General features: G+C 38.4%; 2 protein-coding genes across 2 annotated transcripts; both read right to left on the minus strand.

Moving 5' to 3' along the window:
- Positions 1-7,561: 7,561 nt before the first annotated feature.
- Positions 7,562-8,506, minus strand: LOC110148586 (olfactory receptor 56A1). The gene has a single exon (XM_020910633.2). It carries the CDS (start codon positions 8,504-8,506, stop codon positions 7,562-7,564), a length of 945 nt encoding a protein of 314 aa, XP_020766292.2.
- A 10,623-nt stretch (positions 8,507-19,129) lies between these two features.
- On the minus strand, positions 19,130-20,083 carry LOC110148587 (olfactory receptor 52L1). The gene has a single exon (XM_020910635.2). The coding sequence runs from the start codon at positions 20,081-20,083 to the stop codon at positions 19,130-19,132; it is 954 nt and encodes a 317-aa protein (XP_020766294.2).
- Positions 20,084-20,489: the final 406 nt, after the last annotated feature.

Raw genomic sequence — 20,489 nt, forward strand, 5'->3', positions numbered from 1 at the left:
AATGGAAACAGTGAGAGACTTTATTTTGGGGGGCTCCAAAATCACTGCAATGGTGATTGCAACCATGAAATTAAAAGACACTTACTCCTTAGAAGGAAAGTTATGATCAACCTAGATAGCATATTAAAAAGCAGAGACATTATTTTGCCAACAAAGGTCCATCTAGTCAAGGCTATAATTTTTCCAGTAGTCATGTACGGATGTGAGAGTTGGACTATAAAGAAAGTTGAGTGCCAAAGAATTGATGCTTTTGAACTGTGGTGTTGGAGAAGATTCTTGAAAGTCCCTTGGACAGCCAGGAGATCCAACCAGTCAATCCTAAATGAGATCAGTCCTGGGTGTTCATTGGAAGGTCTGATGTTGAAGCTGAAACTCCAATACTTTGGCCACCTGATGCAAAGAGCTGACTCATTTGAAAAGACCTTGAGAAAGATTGAGGAAGAGATTGAGGGCAGGAGGAGAAGGGGATGACAGAGGATGAGATGGTTGGATGGCATCACCGACTCAATGGACATGGGTTTGGGTGAACTCTGGGAGTTGGTGATGGACAGGGAGGCCTGGCGTGCTGCAGTTCATGGGGTCACAAAGAGTCAGACACGACTGAGCGACTGAACTGAACTGAAAGAATGCAGAGAAATAAAAGGAAATCTGACAATCTAATTTAAGACATCAAGGTTGTGAATTAAATAAAGGAATAAAATCATTCAAATCACAAACAGATTTGAATCACAGCTCTGATATTTGCTGTGTGCATGACCCACACATTGAACAAACAGTACCTACATCCTGTGATCCACAAACTATATTAGATATTGTATATTGGATTGGCCAAACAGCTTGTTTGGGGTTTTTTTGTAACAGTATATGGAAACCGCAGTGAACTTTTTGGCCAACCCAATACAGTGGTAAATAAGCAAATGTGGTCCTAGCCTTCACCAAGAGTACATTCTAACTATATGGTTGTTAAAAGAAAAATGGCATCTCTAAATGTATTTATTTGAATAATTTCTAAGACACATTGCTTAGTAAAGAAGCAAGAGGCAAAAACAGTATGTAGAATGCTATGCAAAATAATTTTGCAATGCTATACCATGAATATAAATATATATATATATATATACACACACACACACTTTATTATATGTCCTTAGATGGAATCAAATTACCTCTGGAAGGATACACAACAAACCTGTAAGAGTAGGTCTTTCTGAGAAAGACAAATTTGTCAAACTTGGCAGATGGGTAAAATGGTATGTTAGAGATTACTGGCTATTTACCCAATACCTCCATTCTTCCTTAGTAACAAAAAACATTATTTTATTTGGGTACACACGCATACTACCAAAATACTATACCTCTTAGATTTCAAATGTCAGTAGATGTAATTTGGCAAAGTTTCCAAGAAAACTCTAAAGTGAACTAATTGAACTAAGGAATGAAGGTCATTTGCCCTCTCTCCTTCCACATAGAACAGGCACAGGATTGATGCCTGAATTTCTAGTAAGCACCTTAAACTATCAGTAACATTGAGGATGAACATTAGATTCTAAGCATGGTAAAGCAGAAATAGAGAAACCAGTGAAGCTCTGGTTTCAGTCCTAGATGTCCATTTCTGAGACTCTTCTACATGGAAGAAAAAGTATATTCTATTTTGTTTAGGCCATAATTATTTAGGTTTTCTATTATATGCAGTCAGAAATAAAACTGATATGGAAAATTATTTTTACTGGATACCTTTAACTTTTAAAACTTTGAACTATGTGTATATATTTTCTATTTTTTAATTAAATGAATTTGAGTGGACAAATTTTGGAAGAATAGTCAAGTAAATACACTGATGAATTAGAAAATGAGGCATTCAGTTTAGAAATCAAATCTAATTCTTTTTTTTTTTCAAATCTAATTCTTAGGATTCTCTTTTTTAACCTAGTAGACATGGACCCATTTACTATAATGGTATCACATAGTGAGATTTCTGGGTATTATTGAGCTTACATTTGAAGTTCATAATGATAAATTTAATGTAAAATCAACAAGTTTACTTAGGGGATTTTTTTCTAGAAAGCTTCAATCTTCCACAAAGGAGATAGATATTTAGTTTTAGTCAGTGTTTGGGTTATTTCAAGCAACTACAATGGAGGATTTTTTTTTTTTCATTTATTTTTATTAGTTGGAGGCTAATTACTTTACAATATTGTAGTGGGTTTTGTCATACATTGACATGAATCAGCCATGGATTTACATGTATTCCCCATCCCGATCCCCCCCTCCCACCTCCCTCTCCACCCGATTCCTCTGGGTCTTCCCAGTGCACCAGGTCCGAGCACTTGTCTCATGCATCCAGCCTGGGCTGGTGATCTGTTTCACCCTTGATAATATACATGTTTCGATGCTGTTCTCTTGAAACATCCCACCCTCGCCTTCTCCCCCAGAGTCCAAAAGTCTGTTCTATACATCTGTGTCTCTTTTTCTGTTTTGCATATAGGGTTATCATTACCATCTTTCTAAATTCCATATATATGTGTTAGTATACTGTAATGGTCTTTATCTTTCTGGCTTACTTCACTCTGTATAATGGGCTCCAGTTTCATCCATCTCATTAGAACTGATTCAAATGAATTCTTTTTAATGGCTGAGTAATATTCCATGGTGTATATGTACCACAGCTTCCTTATCCATTCGTCTGCTGATGGGCATCTAGGTTGCTTCCATGTCCTGGCTATTATAAACAGTGCTGTGATGAACATTGGGGTGCACGTGTCTCAGATCTGGTTTCCTCGGTGTGTATGCCCAGAAGTGGGATTGCTGGGTCATATCAGCCATGAAATTTTTATAAAAGACGCTTGCTCCTTGGAAAAAAAGCTATGACCAACCTAGACAGCATATTAAAAAGCAGAGGCATTACTTTGCCTACAAAGTTCCATCTAGTCAAAGCTATTGTTTTTCCAGTAGTCATGTATGGATGTGAGATTTAGAGTGTAAAGAGAGCTGAGCACCGAAGAACTGATGTTTTTGAACTGTGATGTTGAAGAAGACTCTTGCGTGTCCCTCAAATAGCAAGGAGATCAAACCAGTCAATCCTAAGGAAATCAATACTGAATATTCATTGGAAGGACTGATGGTAAAGTTGAAACTCCAATACTCTGGCCACCTAATTCGTAGAAATGACTTTTTGGAAAAGACCCTGATGCTAGGAAAGATTGAAGGCAGGAGGAGAAGGGGACGACAGAGGATGAGATGGTTGGATGGCATCACCAACTCGATGGACATGAGTTTGAGCAAGCTCTGGGAGTTGGTGATGGACAGGGAAGCCTGGCGTGCTGCAGTCCATGGAGTCACAAAGAGTCAGACACGACTGAGCAACTGAACTGAACTGAAGAGCTTATATAGCTGTATATGATATTATATATATATATATATATCATTTATATCATATCATTTATATCCGATGCTTTTACACTAGCTAGGCAAAACCATTTTATAAATCATGAGTTTGTAGTATGCTTTATTATCTAATCTAAGGTGCAACTTGAATCTTTTTTAATTGGAGGATAATTGCTTTATAATGTTGTGTTAGTCTCCACTGTACAGAAAATGAATCAGCTATGTGTATACATATTTCCCCCCCTCTTGAGCCTCCCTAACACCCCCACCATCCCACCCCCTAGGTCATCACAGAGCCCTGAACTGAGCTCCCTGTGCTATACAGCAGCTTCCCATTAGCTATCTATTTTACACATGGTAGTATATTTTTGTCAGTGATACTCTCTCAATTCATCCCATCCTCTCCTTACCCTCCTGCTGTGTCCACAAACCTATTCTTTATGTCTGCATCTCTATTTCTGCCCTGCAAAATAGGTTCCATTTTTCTAAATAGATTTCACACATATGTGTTAACATGAATGCTTTTAAAAAACGCTCTTCCATTTAGTGAGACTTTCACCTTCCGTATACATTTAAGAATAACTGTAACAAACATTCCTCTGAAAATCTTGCTGGAGTGTTTCTTGAAATTGCATTGAATTTATCAATTAATTTGGGGAGAACTGACATCTTTAAAATGTTCATATGTTCTTTTCCATATACATTGTTTTCTCTACTTTTAAGGTGTAAAAGTAAAGTGGAAGCTTCACTTAAATAACTTAGCATAATTTTAAAATTATGCCCTTAAAGATCTTATGTATTTTTTATGATGCCAATTTCTACATATTAATAAATTCCTCCTATGGTAAGTGGCATGTTTATTTCTAATATTTTTGGATAACTTTTACTGGTATAAAGAAAACTATTGAAGGACTTCCCTGGTGGTCCAGTGGTAAAGAATCCACCTTCCAATGTAGGGATGGGTTTGATTCCCTGTCAGAGAACTAAGATCCCAAATGCCTGGATCAATTAAGCCCATGCACCACAACTAGAGAAGCCCGTGCTCAGCAATGAAAACCCAGTGCAGCCAAAATTTTTTTTAAAAAAAGAAAACTACTAATTTTTTTCAAGTTTACCTTATCTTTGAACATCTTACTGAATATATAACTAATTCTAAAAATTGTTCATTGTTTTAAATTATTATACCATAAAAGAATATAAAAATCATGTTAATTTACTCATTTTTATTCTGATCCTTAAAATCCCTTTTTCTTCCCTGATGTATTTTGTGGGTTAGAACTTTGTCTTTTAGATTGAACTGTAACAATGATAAGGGCATTCAGCTGTGTTCCTTTTGGTACATTGCCCTTAGTACAAGGAGGCTGCCTTCTCCAATGTTATGCTCCCTCTCTGGGGCAACCCCCATCCAATGAATAGTTGATGAGAGAAGAAAAAGGCCTGGCACACAAACCTCAGCTTAGAAAACTCTGAAGGTGAAGGTGAAAGTTGCTCAGTCATTTCCGACTTTTTGTGATCCCCATGGACTGTAGCCCTCCAGGCTCCTCTGTCCATGGAATTCTCCAGGCAAGAATACTAGAGTGGGTTGCCATTCCCTTCTCCAGGGGATCTTCCTGACCCAGGGATCGAACCCTGGGTCTCCTGTATTGCAGGCAGACTCTTTACCATCTGAGCCACCAGGAAAGACCCAGAAAACTCTGAAAGGCCATCCCAATCTCCCTTTGGAGTGGTTATGTGAGTTCTTGCTTTGGTTTTCTCAGATATTTTTGAATAGTTTCCACACAAGAATTCATTGATCAGTACTCTGTTGAATACTTTAAGGGAACCCCTCTGTAGATTTTTGGAGTTCTCCTTCTAGGCCGTTCTCTTTTCTCCAATACTCTGCCCTGTAAATTCTTAGCTGCCTTAGGCTTCCCTGACTCCCATATCCTCAACACAGGAAGACTGTCAGGCCACATTTAAGTTTACCCTCCCTTTGACATGGTCTGGAATTCCTCCTCAGAACGCTGCAACAATCTTTCTCCAGTAAAAGGGACTTAGCTCATTTACTTCCTATCCTCCATTGTCTAAGATCAAATGCCTTCAGAATCATTGTTTCACATATTTTTGTCCAATTTTCTTGTTGTTTGAAGTGAGAGGATAAATCTTGACTTTGTTTGCCCCATATTTGCAAGCTAAAGTCGCTCTTAACATGTATAATCATACTGAACAAGCAGATGAAAACACCATTCCACTTCTGACACCTCCCTGGGTTCAGGGTTGGATTTAGGACTGCATAAGCGCTCCACCCTCCCACAGCCAGAGAAGACATATTTTACATCTGAAGACTTAGTATCTTAAGAGTACTATGCACCACAATAAAAGGGGGTATACTTCTGGGGGAACCTGAAGTTATAACGATTTGGGAGCTCTGGGAAATTTGAAGAAAATAGATTTTAGGACTGGAGGAAAGGCAGTGGCATTGCAAAAATGGGAAATCAAGTGAGATGTGACTAATCCAGGACCTTCAAGATTAAGGGTGGCACTTAGATTTATTTTTAAGTGGAAAATCTATGAAAATTTTCTTCTTTGTGTATACAGACAATAGAAAGAGTACTCAGAATTAATATGAGTGTCTCAGGAAAAAGTATGTAGCTATAAATCTTTCATTCATGGAGTCAAAGGGCTAAGTAAATACAACTGCATGACCAGGCCTCCAAGTCAGCTGTGTTTGACTCTGGGGAACCAGTCTCTGTCTTCACTCATAAGAAGATAACTTTAGGCCAATATTCCTTGAACAACCAAGGTTAGAGACAATAAAATCCACACAGAAGTTTCAGCATGAGATACATTTTTCTCTCCTTCTCACATACCCAATTGTTAATCAAGTTCTGCTCATTCTTTAAAGAAATTCCTCTGAAATACTTTCTAACCATGTTTTCATGCTTTTTGCAAAGAAATCAAGCACCTCCCCCCCAGCTCTCCAGCTTTCACCAGTTATTTTTTTAATACTCTAACACCAGAGAGTATACACCTTTTCATCCAGTATTTGTAGTTTACAATTCAAAAACAAAGATCGTATTTGTTGAAAGCAATGTACTAGTACTGACTACATTTCAAAGGCCTTTAAGAATTTTGGAATCTATTCACTAGAACCAGTGTTTGAGGACCTCTTAATAGAGTGGCCCTTGCTTTCATTCTATGGAATTTTGCAAACAAGAATTATATCTGACATTTAGGAAAGCCTATAGGATAAGCCCAAACCCTAAGCTTCCTACTACCAATGTAAATAATGACATCTCTGCCTACCAACTACAATAATATATTATGTTTGTTTTCTCATCCATTTTCACCAGATTGTGACATCCAGAAATTTAACCATATGCCATACTTACACTCTCCTCTTGAGTGCAGCTCCAGACCAGATGGTACATGGTTTTAAGTAAACAGAATGTCCCCATAAACCACCACACTCAGTTTATCCATTTCCCACATTACTGGTCTTCTCATTCCCCACTTCTACCTCCACTTGTGTCCTCAGTATCCGGCCTTTCCATAAAGAGTTTCCATAAAGCATATGAGGATTCTGTTGGGCATAAGCAGTACCATTATGAATATTACCCTTTTGTAACAGAAGCTGGAACAGTCATGATGAGATAAAGATGGTGATCTCTCTGAGCTCTCTGCCTCTGCTTAGCTCTTCCTGATTCTCAAGGGAGAGGATCTAGAGAGAATATAGTTATTAGCTGCAGGTTCACAAAAACATCCCAGAGATCATGGCCTAAAGAGCAGAACTAGAGCTTCAGTTGTATCTGAGGAAAGAATGCTGTGTCATGGAAGGCTCTGGAGTCAGAGAGACCTGCACTTGTATTGATGCTTTACCACTCACCAGATGTGACCTTTGTCAATATTTTTCCATAAATTATTGTTTTCTAATACATAAAGTGGAATAGTAATCCCTGTCCTGCAGTATTGCTATGAAGGTGAGATTATTCAAATATATAATACTTAGTTACAAAGTTAGGTACCTAAGAATATTAGTTTTACCCACTCTATGCAAATGAATTTTGCCACCAGGACAGAAACTGGGTAGGAAATGTTTACTATCAAGCATTATTCTGCTTTCTGGAATCACAAATCCTGAAATAGAAACAGAGGAAATAGTAATAGGTGTTTCCACAGAAAACCTTCTTCTGTGTGTTTAAAACCCTCTCTGCAACAACTTCTGAAACCCCTGCTTTAACTCTTTGGTTTGAAACCCATATACAATAGGGTTCAAGACAGGGGGTATGAGGTGATGAAGGACATTGAGCAGGATCAGGATGTCCATGGGGACCTTCTTTCTGGCCACATTTGTCAACACCACAACCAGAAGGATGGTGCTGAAGAAGAGAATGAGGATGAAGTGGGAGACACACGTGCTCAGAGCCTTGACAGCAGCCCCCTCAGTCTTGAGCTGGAACACAGCTCTCAAGATGAAGATGTAGGAGATGAAGATGAGGAGGAAATCTGAGCCTAGTAGAGTCCAACCAGCCACAAACTGGTAGATTCTGTTCATGGTGATATTGTCACAGGACAATCTGGACACAGACAGGTTGGCACAGATGCAGTTCTCAATGACATATTTCCCACAATAGCGGAGCCGGGCAGAGAGAATAGGAACAGGTGAAAGCAGCAACGCATTCCGAGCTATGATGAAAGCACTAGCCTTGGCCACAAATTGGTCAGAGATGATGGAGGGGTATCGTAGTGGGTGGCAGATGGCCACATAGCGGTCATAGGCCATGACCATGAATGTGCAGGACTCCATGGGCAGGAAGCTGTTCATGATGAACATCTGGAGGAAGCAGGCAGAGAAGCTGATGGGCCTGAGGTCAAACCAGAAGATGGCCAGCACCTTGGGGATGACGGTGAGACAGAGCACCATGTCCAGCAGGGAGAGCAGGCTGAGCAGGTAGTACATGGGCTCGTGCAGAGAGGCCTCCAGCCGGATGGTGATCAGGAGGGTGGCGTTGGCCCCCATGGCCAGGAGGAAGAGGAGACTGAGGGGCAGGGACAGCCAGTGCTGCCAGCTCTGGTAGTTAGGGAAGCAGATGAGGAGGAACTCGGAGACTGGAGCAGTGGTGTAGTTGCTGGGTGACGTCATGAGGTAAATCCTAAACCGAGGAGATTTTACTTGGGTTTATGTATGGTAAGGCACAGGAATTAGGTCAATAAAAAATAAAACTCTCAAAATATTCTCTAGCACTTACTCATCTAGAAAACTGATGAGATATAGAACAATCCCAAATAAAGGCAAAGTTTTCTAAAGATACATATCAATGGTGGGCAAGCTTGGCAAATTATTGCTAAAGTTAAATGGAAAAGCAATAAGACAAAGAAGCCACAAGATTTAGAAGAAAATAAGAAGAATCACTGCATTAAAACATACTGTAAAGCTACAAAAAAATTTTCCAGGTGACAGTGACCAAAGCAAATGGCTAATTATGGATCCCATAGGCCAGAAATGTTCACTAGTTTACAGATTAATCTATAATTTACAAAGATGTGAGAAAATCACATTTAACTATAGGTCTTTTCAGTGAGTATTGCTGACATAATTTATTAGATAGTAGTTAAAAGAATAAGTTTTTCCTCACTTTTTAGTCATACACCAAAGTAAATTGGAGATGGAAAAATTTATACTCTCAATTCTATGATCATGAGTACTCAGCCACTTCAGTTGTCTGACTCTTTGCGACCCTGTGGACTGTAGCCCACCAGGCTCCTCTGTCCAAGGGATTCTCCAGGCAAGAATACTGGAGTGGGTTGCCATTCCCTTCTCCAGGGGATCTTCCTGACCCAGGGATCAAACCCATGTCTCATGTCTCCTGCATTGGCAGGCAGATTCTTTACCATTAGTGCCATCTGGGAAGCATCCCCCAGTCTGTAACATACCCTTTACAAATCTATCTCAGTCTCTGATCCATCCAATTCTCTGTCCTCATTCCTTCCTTACATCATAGAGAACTATTTTAAGTTCATCTTTCTGCTACCTGGATTTCACTGAGAAGAGTGTACTTAGCATAAAGGGTAATAAAGGAGGGGATAAGAAGGAATAAGCACAGAGAAAAAAGGGATCAGATGCCTGCATATACTGTCAGGTAGAAATATAGAAACAAATTTAAGTTGATGTTGTTATACATTCAGGTGATAAGAATGATTAAAACCTAACTCTGTACTTGAAGAAGTAACACTAGTCAGAGGGAAAAAGATAATTATTCTATGCTTTGCTCTGGTTCAACCATGTTTAGAACACCATAAGCAGTTCAGTGCACCTTGATTTAAGGGACATTTTTGAAACTTTACCACCTAGAAGAAGATGTCCAGGATAAAAGGGGCTTGAGAACTCATAATGAGGGACAATTTAGGAAAGTGAACATATTTTGTGTGATGTAAACATGCCATTGACTTTTAAGAGGAGGAGAAAAACTAAGACCATTAAGGAGAAAAGTTACAGAGAAATCTATTTCTGTTGAGTGTAAATCCTGTATAATAATTAGAGGAGACTTTTTTGTTAACACTACTCTGCTGGAACATGTTGGGTGAAGGCAATAATCAGATCTCCTCACCAGCTTCCTCTCTGAAGTCATGGGCTCAGTGCCCAATGTCATATTAAACTCCAAACAATCTCCCATCCTTTCTTTTTCTAAAATCCCTTAGACTGCTTTTCTGGGCAAGCCAACTGGATTTTAGTCACATACTTGAATGAAATTCCCAGCCATAGGATCCCTGGTATTTAATGATATGGGATTGCTGAGACTATACAAGATCATTCTCTTCCAAAAGGAACCTAGAATTTCTGAATTTCATCCATCCAGTACCACCAGCCTCTCTCTTCTCTTATCAAGGGAGCCATTATTAGAATGAGAATGTCTCCCATTCTGAGTCTTTTGACGACCCAGCTGCTGCAGGTCCAACACAGACTTGCTTCCCTCCCTTAGCCCTGAAACTCACAGATGATGCAACAGATTGGCTCTCAATTAAAACGTCAATTGGCCTGCATCCAGTAACCAGATTGGAACTGCTTCCTTGGCTCTGCTGAAAAAGTGTAGAGGGTTTTATGACCTGCACTCAGTTCTTCACACTGTACTATCCCCTCCTCCAAGCCAGCTGGGAACAGTGGTAGTTTAGGATACTGGGGCCCTGCGACTGGTAATAAGCTGGATCTCCTGGGAAACTTCATCTTACCTTGTGTTAAGGTGCTACTTGGTGGTAGTTAAAAGGTGGGAAACAGGACTTGAAACTAACTTGAAGTTCAAATCTATATCTATCTGTTTGACTCCACAGATCATCCTCTTAAATATTACTTTATGCCACTTTCAGCATTCTGAAATGTTATATTGAAATGTTCCAAAATTTCTTAATGACACTATACTGTTTCCTGCTTTTTTATATTATCCTGAATTCTGTTCTGCTGTTTGTTATCTGCCTGAATTGGGGCAGCTAATTTATCCTATGTAAACTTCAGTCATTCAATATGTGTTTGTTTATTATTATCAACCATTTTTCCAGTAGCAGAATAGTCACAGGAATAAAAAGATGAATAAAGTAGTTGAGGTCTCTGCCCTCATCAAGATTCCATTACAGTACTTACATTACATTATGGTATCAGAACTCTCCCCTTGTTCATAAAATAAAACCAGTTATAATATGTACCACTCAAGACTACACATAAACTAGACCGTTACTTTCGATGAGCTTAGATCCACATTTATTTTGTTTCTCATTAATGTGTTTCACACAGTATTTGAAATGCAGTAGAATCAACATATTTTTAACCTAATTAATTAATTCAAGGTCATATATAATCTGACTTCTTCCTACCTCTTCAGTGTATTTTGAACCACTTCTCTGAGTGGGTAATTATTTCAGTGACAGACATCATTGAATATCTCTTGGGGTTTTGTGATAAAAATCAATCAGATTCATTGTGTGATTTTTATTTTTTCTTCACCAAACAGAAAAAGAAAAAGGGAAGGGAAGGGTAGAATTTCTTTGCAAAAGGAAAGACTATACCTTGAGAATTCCTAATTACAAGTCTGCACTTATGATGTTTAAGGGCTGGAATTCACATAATTTGTGTATCTTATAATCTCATAGGTAAATTATTGATTTTGTCACCTTAAAATTGTTTGTGTTGTTTATTATCCTTCTGCTCTTTAGTATGGCTGTGTAATAACTTTTTCAATCATTATATTGATCCTTTGTGCTTCTCTCTTTTTCTTTGATAAATCTTACCAAGGTTTTATTAACATTATTAATCTTTACAAAGAATCAACTTGTTCTTCTGATTTGTTGATTTTTTTCTATTGTTTCTGCTTTCACTATTATTGATTCAGGTCTTATCTACTGATTTCTTACTCCTGTTTACCTTGGGCTTAATTTATTCTTTTTTTCCTAAATTCTTAAGTTGTCAATTTAGATAATTGATATTAAATCTTCATTCTTTCCTAATATAAACATTTGAAACTATAATTTTCCCTCTAATTTCTCCATAACTTCACTCCGTAACTTTTACTATGTGTCTTTATCAATTACTTTGAAATAATTTCTAACATTCTCTCTGATGTCTTATCTGAGCCATGGATTATTTAGATGTGTTTTAATTTGCAAGTGTTTGGGATTTATCGTAACATCTTATTGTTTTCCAATTTAATTGTGTTAGTTTTTTTCTTTTGAAATTTATTGAGACATAATTTATGACCCAGCACAAAAATGTACCCTGTCCCTCACCACATTTTCCAACCTTCCTATAACATTATCAGCCTCTCCCAAAGAAAGTGAAGGACACCCGCTGCTGCCTATCAAGGAAGAACCTTATTTCCTCAACTTCCACTTTCATAGAAGAAGGCTTTTTTTGGAAATAATAAGAGTGAATACTTTTGCTCTGTCTCTCCTCTCTCCACTCCTTGTCTTTCTTTCCCATATATAGGATCGCTAATGTAACTGGACAGAGACTGTTGCGAACAGTGGATGGGGTTATTGTATCTCAAGAGTAGGAAATATGTTCCATGTTCTGTTTCACCACCTGCCTGGGGGATCTGTAAGGACAGCAGTGGCCTCTCCTTGATCATACTCAAACATCATAAACTCACTTATAGAAGAGCCTGTGACCTGCTTCCCCAAGGGAAATCCGGGAGCCACTTATTGTTTTCTTTTGCTTTTTATTAATACATTCTGCTAGGATTTCATCCTTTAATGGTAATCCTGCAAATCTCCTTGCAGATGATGAAGTATTTTACTTGGAGCCAATTTTCACATTAAATGTCCCCAGGCCCAGGGTGGAGGGCAGGGAATAAGAAAAGATCCTAATATCCAAAATTAAGGGAATGAAGTTGATGGCCTCCTCTTTGTCCTCTGCTCCCACATACATCTTCCATTCATGACTTACCAGACAGATATGCATACAAAATGTATTATTTTCAATCATGTCTGACTCTTTGCGACCCTTTGAACTGTAGCCCACCAGGCTCCTTTGTCCATGGGATTTTTTAGCAAAAATACAAGAGTAAGTTGTCATGTCCTCCTCCAGGTGATCTTCTCGACCCAGGGATCAAACTCACATCTCCTTAGTTTCCTGCATTGCAGGTGGATTCCTTACCCCTGAACCATCAACTATTGTTACTTTAATTCTTCTTTTATGCTCTGTGGCACTTCTCTACTGCTAGAAATGCATAGGGGTTAAGGAGTGATAAATTTGCACTTTTAACTTCTAATAGCACATTTGAGCTTCTTTCTCTTAAGAGGCACACTGTCTCTGTCAGGTAAGAGCATCTAATTGTAGGATGGGAGATCTGTCTTACCGGTCCTAAAAAGAAAGTCACAATAAAAGTTAGTAAAAGGAAAAACAAAGTATTCATTGAAGAGGTACCAAGTTTGTGCATCAATTGAATCTAATATTACAAATAATTATTGAAGACGTTTGTTGTGTTGAGGAGTAAGTCAGACACTTAGTATTGAGAAGTAAAGAAATATTAAACACTCTTGTCTTCTTGGAGTCAAACATAGCATGGAAGATATATACAACAAAAGAATATCACGGACTTTAACTAAAATTATAATATTCTGATTGAAGATCTTGAATTGACAACATTATTCACTTCCTCTCTTTCTCTCTCAAAGTTACCTTTCTCTTTTTGCATCTCCAGACTTATTTGTCTTTATCCAGAAATTTCTACCTTTTGACCAACTTTTCCCATTTCCCCCACCCCCATACTCCATGTCTATCAACCACCAACTCTTTCTCTGTGTCTATGAGTTCAGCTTTTAAGATTCTACATGTAAGTATTTGTCTTTCTCTGACTGACTTATTTTATTCAGCATAATGCTGTCAAGTTCCATTCATGTAGTTACAAAAGTTTGGATTTTCTTCTTTTCACAGCTAAACATTAGATATGTATAGTATATATACCACATTTTCATTATCTGTTCTTCAGTCAAGGAATGCTTAGGTTGCTTCAGGGATACTGTAAATCATGCTGCAATGAACATAGGTGTGCAGATATCTATTTAAGTCAGAGATTTCATTTCCTTTAGTTATAGCCGGAAGTGGGATTGCTGGATTATATGTGGCTCTAGTTTTAACATTTTGAGGAACCTCCATAACGCTTTCCATAGTGGCTGCACCGATTTCCATTACTAACAGTGCCCAGGGTTTCCTCTTGTCCATGTCCTCCTCAGCACTTGTTATCTCTTGTCTTCTTGATGATAGATTTCAGCAAGTATAAAGTAACACTTCATAGTGGTTTCAATTTGCATTTCCCTGATAATTAGTGATGTTGAACACCTTCTCATGTAACTGTTAGCCATTTGGATGTCTTCTTTGGGAAAATATCTATTCAATTCCTTTGCCTATTTTTAATCAGATGGTTTGTTTTTTGTTTTTGTTTTGTTTTGCTATTGAGTTGTATGAGGTCTTTATGCAATTAGATATGAACCCCTTATAAGATATACATTTTGAAAATATTTTTCCTGGTTCCATAGGTTGCCTTTTCATTTAGTTCCTGATTTCCTTTGTTTTCCTGAAGCTTTTCAATTTGATGTAGTCCTACTTATTTATTTTGGCCTTTGTTGACTTTGCTTTTGATGTCAAATCCAAAAATTATTGCCAATACTGATGTTGAGGAGTTTACTCCCTGTGTTTTCTTTTGGATTTTTATGGTTTCAGGCCTGCAGACCATTTTGAGTTGATTTTTGTGTGCTGTGTAAAATAGGGATCCAATTCCATTCTTCTGCATGTGGTTATCCAGTTTTTCCAACAACATATGTTAAAAAGACTATTCTTTTCCCATTGCTTATTCTCAGCTCCTTTGTTGTAAATTAATTGACCACAGTGCATGAGTTTGCTTCTGAGGTCTCTGTTCTGTTCTATTGATATATGGTCTGTTTTTATGACAATACCATATTGTTTTGATAACTATAGATTTGTAATATAATTTTAAATATAATGAGTAAAGAAACATAAAAATAATTCAGTAACAGTATTAGGATACAAGGAAGTATAACAGAACTGTTTCAAATACTTTCAGATATTCTGGAATTCAAAAGTCAGATTGGATTGAATTTATAGTTAAACCATAATAAAAAACCCTGCAAACCAATGTATGTATGGAGGGTAGAATTATGAGTTAGAGAAAGAGGAATTGGAGAAGCTAAAACTTGGTGTGAAGATGGGAAGTATTCTTATTAAGAGATCCAGGGAATACTCTAGGCTTAAAATAAATAGAAATGATAATAGAAATGGAAGACCAGTCTTCAGTGGATTGATGAGGAAATTATTCTCATATTGAACTGTGTAGAGCAGATGAATGTGTTTAGTATCCTGTGCGCACAAAGTAACAAGGAAACCAGCTCCCTCTATAAATAAAGAGGATACTGCTCTATCTCCAAATCCCGTCATTTCTGTGGGGCTGGATGAAGAGAATCAGGGCCAATTCAGAGACAGTGTCAGTACTCAAGGTTAGAAATAGAAAAAAAGTATGGAAAAGCAGTCCACTGATCAGCAAAATACACTATAACATCACTGGCTTCAGACATAAAGCTTCTCTACTTCAGCAAAAGAAGAAGAAACTCAGTGCACTTTTTCATTTTTCTCTTGACAGCCTAAAGGGAATTCTGCCTGTGAGCAAATGACCTATAGAGTCCTACCATCAGGGCACAGGGTCTGTGACATTCACAGCCTCTGAGGAAACTCACACCACCTACCCAAACCAGTTAATTTTCATCAATGAACAGACAAATAAGGGTAAGAATGCAAATTTTTGTGGAAAGCTAGCAAGAAAAGAAAGGTCAATGCTAAATAAGTATAAAAACGAATCCACTAGAAAAAAAAAAAAAAAAGAATCCACTAGAGCCAAAGAGTGAATACAGGGGGAAAAAATAGATATAAGTAATAATATTTTGGTATCCTTTTTAATGCATCTTTGAGATGGTAGAAAAGTAAAGGAATCTAAATCAGCAGAGAAGAAAGTTAAATGCAAAAGGAGAGGGTGGGATGATTGAGAGAATAGCATTGAAACATATACATTACCACATGTAAAATAGATAGCCAGTGGGAGTTCATGGAACATGCAGGGAACCCAAACCAGTGCTCTGTGATGGCCTGGAGGTGTGGGATGGGAAGGAGGGGGGGTTTCAAGATAGAGGAAACATATGTATACCTAATGCTGATTCATGTTGATGTATGGCAAAAACCATCACAATATTGTAAAGTAATTATCCTCTAATTTAAAAAAAAAGAAAACCAAAGCTACCATTTGACCAAATGGCCATACAATTTAACTATTTTAATATTTTAATAATATTGATAAATATTTAACATGGATGACGAAAGTAAGCAGAAAAAAAAAACACAAATAAACACTGCTAGGAATTAAGTAGGAGATACAGTACAGACACTGTGGAAAATAAAATATAAGAAGAAAATGACATAAACAGTTCTCTGATAGTAAATCTGAATGAGCACAAAATAAATGCATTTTACCCAAACAAAACCTTGCAAACATTTTCAAAGGAAATTCTAGAAGACATATGTATTCCACTGGAAAGATCTAAAACAAAAACATATATTTTTAGGTTTTAGTTAGTAGCTTCACAGAGAAGGCAATGGCAACCCATTCCAGTACTCTTGCCTGGAGAACCCCATGGACGGAGGGGCCTGGTGGGCTGCCGTCTGTGGGGTCGCACAGAGTTGGACGCGACTGCCGCAACTTAGCAGCAGCAGCAGCAGTAGCTGAAACAAAGATTCCCCAAAGTACAGTGGCTTAAATCACCTCCAAGTACGTTTCTGTCACAGGTTTAAGTCAGGTTTGGTGGCCCAGAGAGCAATAGGACACAAGCTCTAAAATAATGTTACTCTGCCTTCTTCAACACGCATTTCCAAGGAAGCTCCTTCACATCCACCTTCCTAGCATCAGAAAATGGTAAAACTGGAAGAGAGAGCAAATTACTCTTTGTATAATCTGCTCAAACTAAGTGCCTCTTACTTTGTTTCCAAATGAGTGTGATACACATTATCAAAGCAGTTACTTTCCAGTGGGTGTGATACAGCATAGCCTAGACTTCCCCTGGACAACTACCAGAGTTTTAGGTCCTAGACCTAGAACCAAGGTGATGAGAACATGTCATTCCTCCTGCAATAAGAACCCATCCCAGTCCTTCCTAACTCACCCACGTGTGCCAACCAAATTAAGGCTTCATACTCAGCTCTGTAACAGAAAACTATTTACTAGGAGTAAAATTTGCCAAAGAGAAAGAGAGAACAACTAGAAACACTAACCATTTACTCCGCCTTTTCTACCCCGACAGGAACCTCTCATCACTGGAGAATCTTACCTCTAAGTAGCAGTGACCTGATTTTTTCCAGGACTGAAAAGAATGTGCTACTTTTTAAGAATACAAAGTAATTAAGTCCAGTCTCAGGGCACCATCCAACAATCAGAGTACAATACACCAACCGTGGCAAACCTTTTGTAAGTTTTGACACAGCTCTTATTAGCAGAAGTGGATGGAAGGCTTACGAACATCACTCCATCTCCACATTTCAGAAAGACCCATTCTTTCAAGCGGCATAATTATTTATACATGTATTAATAAACCTATGTTTACTAACACCAGACACTAATACATTATATGCTTGTCAGATACTTATAATTACATATTTGCTTTGCTTTGTTAAATTAAGACATAAAACAAATTAATATATATCTAATACTTGGTTTTATTCCCTCTTTATCCTAGTCAAAATTATGGATAAGTTAAAATACAAACAGGTATTTTAAAAATAAATTCACAATACACACACACACACATACTCATATGCACATAAAGTGGGAGATATTTCCTTGGAAATAGAGATTATATCTTATTACTCTATGGACCTACTATAGTGCCTTCCCATCTTAAGTTTATTTTAAATAAATAAATAACATTCATATTGCAACAAAAGCTGTCTTCTCACACTGCTTTGAGAGGAACTCTGTTGCCACCCAGGAATGCAATAACCTAGAACTCACACCACTAATTTATAGGATTTGAAGACACTCTGAAACTAAAATCTGCCAAAAGGTAGAACTTTCCACCCTTATCCCAGATAATCTTAAAAGGTCAGTTACTAGGTGAAGGCAGAAAAGATGACATATCCAAAGCTGTCATCTTTTCTCTAATATTCAAGGTAGCAGTGACTTGATTTCTTCTAGTACTAAGAAAAAAATTGAAACTTTTTAGGGACTTTAAAATAGTTAAGTTCAATATTAGGGCAACATCTGACAAACAGAAAACAAAGCAATTGTGACAACTCTCTTGTAAGCTTTTACCCAGCTCCTGTTAGCAGAGATGGTAGGAGGTCTAATTGACATCACTAGGTATCCACATTCCAGAAACAGTTTAAGTAGCATAACTGCTTCTACATTTACTAATAAAGCTATGTTTATAAATACCAGACTCTAGTACGTGTTACAGTTATGAGACACTAATAAATACATAGCTACTTTTGCTTTGTTAAGTTAGTACTTATAAACACAAATATGTTCAATATTTCTTCCCTTTTTATCTTTAGCAAAATGATAGGTAAATTAAAACACAATAAAGTTAAAATACAAAGACCTTTTAAAAAAGAGAAACCACTACACATGTTTTTTCATTCAAAATAGAGATTATATCACGTTATTTCTAGAACCTATTATGTTACCTGCCCCATTTAAGTTTATTTTAAATAAATAGCACCTATATTGCAGTCAATGGTATTCTCTCATATTGTAGCTGTCTCAAACGCTTTAAAAAAGACTTTTACTACGTAGGTACCTGGTGATCTGAAGTTCACAGCACTTACATCTTTGATGACACTCAGAACTAAAACTAGGCAAACATTAGAACTTCCCATACCCACTCCAGATGTGTTGTACAGTCAGTCATTAGACAGAGATAAGAATAATGGCATATTCAGAGCTATCATCTATTTCTCTTATCCTCAAATCCCTCCATCACCTGATGTAGAGAAATGTTAGGATCATGAAAGAAAGAATGGGGAAAATATTTACAAGTTGAACTCTCCAGGCACATCCCAATCAGCTGTGGGGCCAAGTGTTCATGATGTTCTTTGCCACGAGACTATTACAACCAGAAGGACTTCTCACAGTAGCAGTGGACTCTATCCATATCGCCAAGACCAACCATGGGCTCCTGGCAGCATGGCTGGCAAGAACCTCTGAAGAAAATAGCTGGGATGTGTTCAGATCTGTCCTTTTATCTCAAACACTCTGAGTACTCGCTGGCGGATCTGCTGAGTCTTCACCCCATAGACCAGAGGATTGAGTGCAGGTGGCACCAGGAGGTAGAGTGTGGCCAGAAGAACATGGACGTGATGGGGCACCTGCTGGCCAAAGCGGTGAGTGAGGAAGGAGAATATTCCAGGCACATAGAAGACCAGGATGACACAAATATGAGATCCACATGTGCTAAAGGCCTTAAGTCGGGCCTCACCCCCCGGTACCTTCAGCACTGCCTGCAGGATGAGGGCATAGGAAACACCAATGGCCAGGACATCTAGGCCAACCACAAGCAGTGCCACCGCCAGCCCATAGGCTCGGTTCACCGTGCTTTCTGAGCAGGCGAGTTTTACCACGGCCATGTGTTCACAGTAGGCATGGCCTATGACGGTGGCCTGGCAGAAGACAAGTCTCCTCAACAAGATGGGGAAGGGGAGGAGGAGGAGTATCCCCCGCACCAGCACGGCCATGCCGATGCGCCCTATGACCCTGGGATGCAGGATGGTAGAATGGTGCAGAGGGTGGCAGATGGCTACATAGCGATCCAGAGCCATGGCCACAAGTACACCCGACTCCATGGAAGAGAACGCGTGGATGAAGAACATCTGGATCAGACAGACGGTGTGCCCAATCTCATGGGCGTGAACCAGGAGCACTGCAAGGGTTTTGGGTGCGGTGGAGGAAGCCAGGACCAGGTCAATGCCAGAGAGCATGGCCAGAAAGAGGTACATAGGCTGGTGCAAGGATGGGTCAGTCCAGATGGTGAGGAGGATGGTGACGTTGCCCAGGAGGGCAAGGAGGTAAAGGGCACACAGCGGGAGTGCTATCCAGTGCTGGCTTTCCTCTAAACCTGGGATGCCGATGAGGAAGAAGGATGGCTGGGTCAGCCTCCAGCTGGAATTCCGCAGGGTTGTCATCTAAATGGCTTGGAAAGGGAAGAGGCAAAAAGAAAATCATAATTTCTCCATTCCTGGTGCATTTTTTCTGTCCCCATAACTCTCTATTTCAAACTTTTGCTATGTCTGTCTCTTATCATGATGATCCTGTGCTCCTGAAACCCCCACTTAACAAGAAATACGAACTAAATAGCTATCATGTTTAACTCCTGCAGAGTTAAAACAAAAATCTTTAAACTAAGTATGTTTGTGTATGTCTGTTTGTCTTAAAAGACAGACACAGTGTAAAATTATTGTCTTTTCAGTGTTAGAGAGGATTACACACTTGTATTTATGTATTATCAGTAAGAGTCAGAAATGCTTCAGTTCTTGTGGATTATAAATCTATACATCACTTCAACTGTCTTTTTCGTAACTCAATGATAAC

This window comes from Odocoileus virginianus, unplaced genomic scaffold (genome assembly GCF_023699985.2).
Source record: "Odocoileus virginianus isolate 20LAN1187 ecotype Illinois unplaced genomic scaffold, Ovbor_1.2 Unplaced_Contig_20, whole genome shotgun sequence".
NCBI lineage: Eukaryota > Metazoa > Chordata > Mammalia > Artiodactyla > Cervidae > Odocoileus > Odocoileus virginianus.

Bases quoted from the DNA above. Each gene is read 5' to 3' on its own strand.
- LOC110148587 (XM_020910635.2), bottom strand. From the start codon at position 20,083: ATGACAACCCTGCGGAATTCCAGCTGGAGGCTGACCCAGCCATCCTTC.
- LOC110148586 (XM_020910633.2), bottom strand. From the start codon at position 8,506: ATGACGTCACCCAGCAACTACACCACTGCTCCAGTCTCCGAGTTCCTC.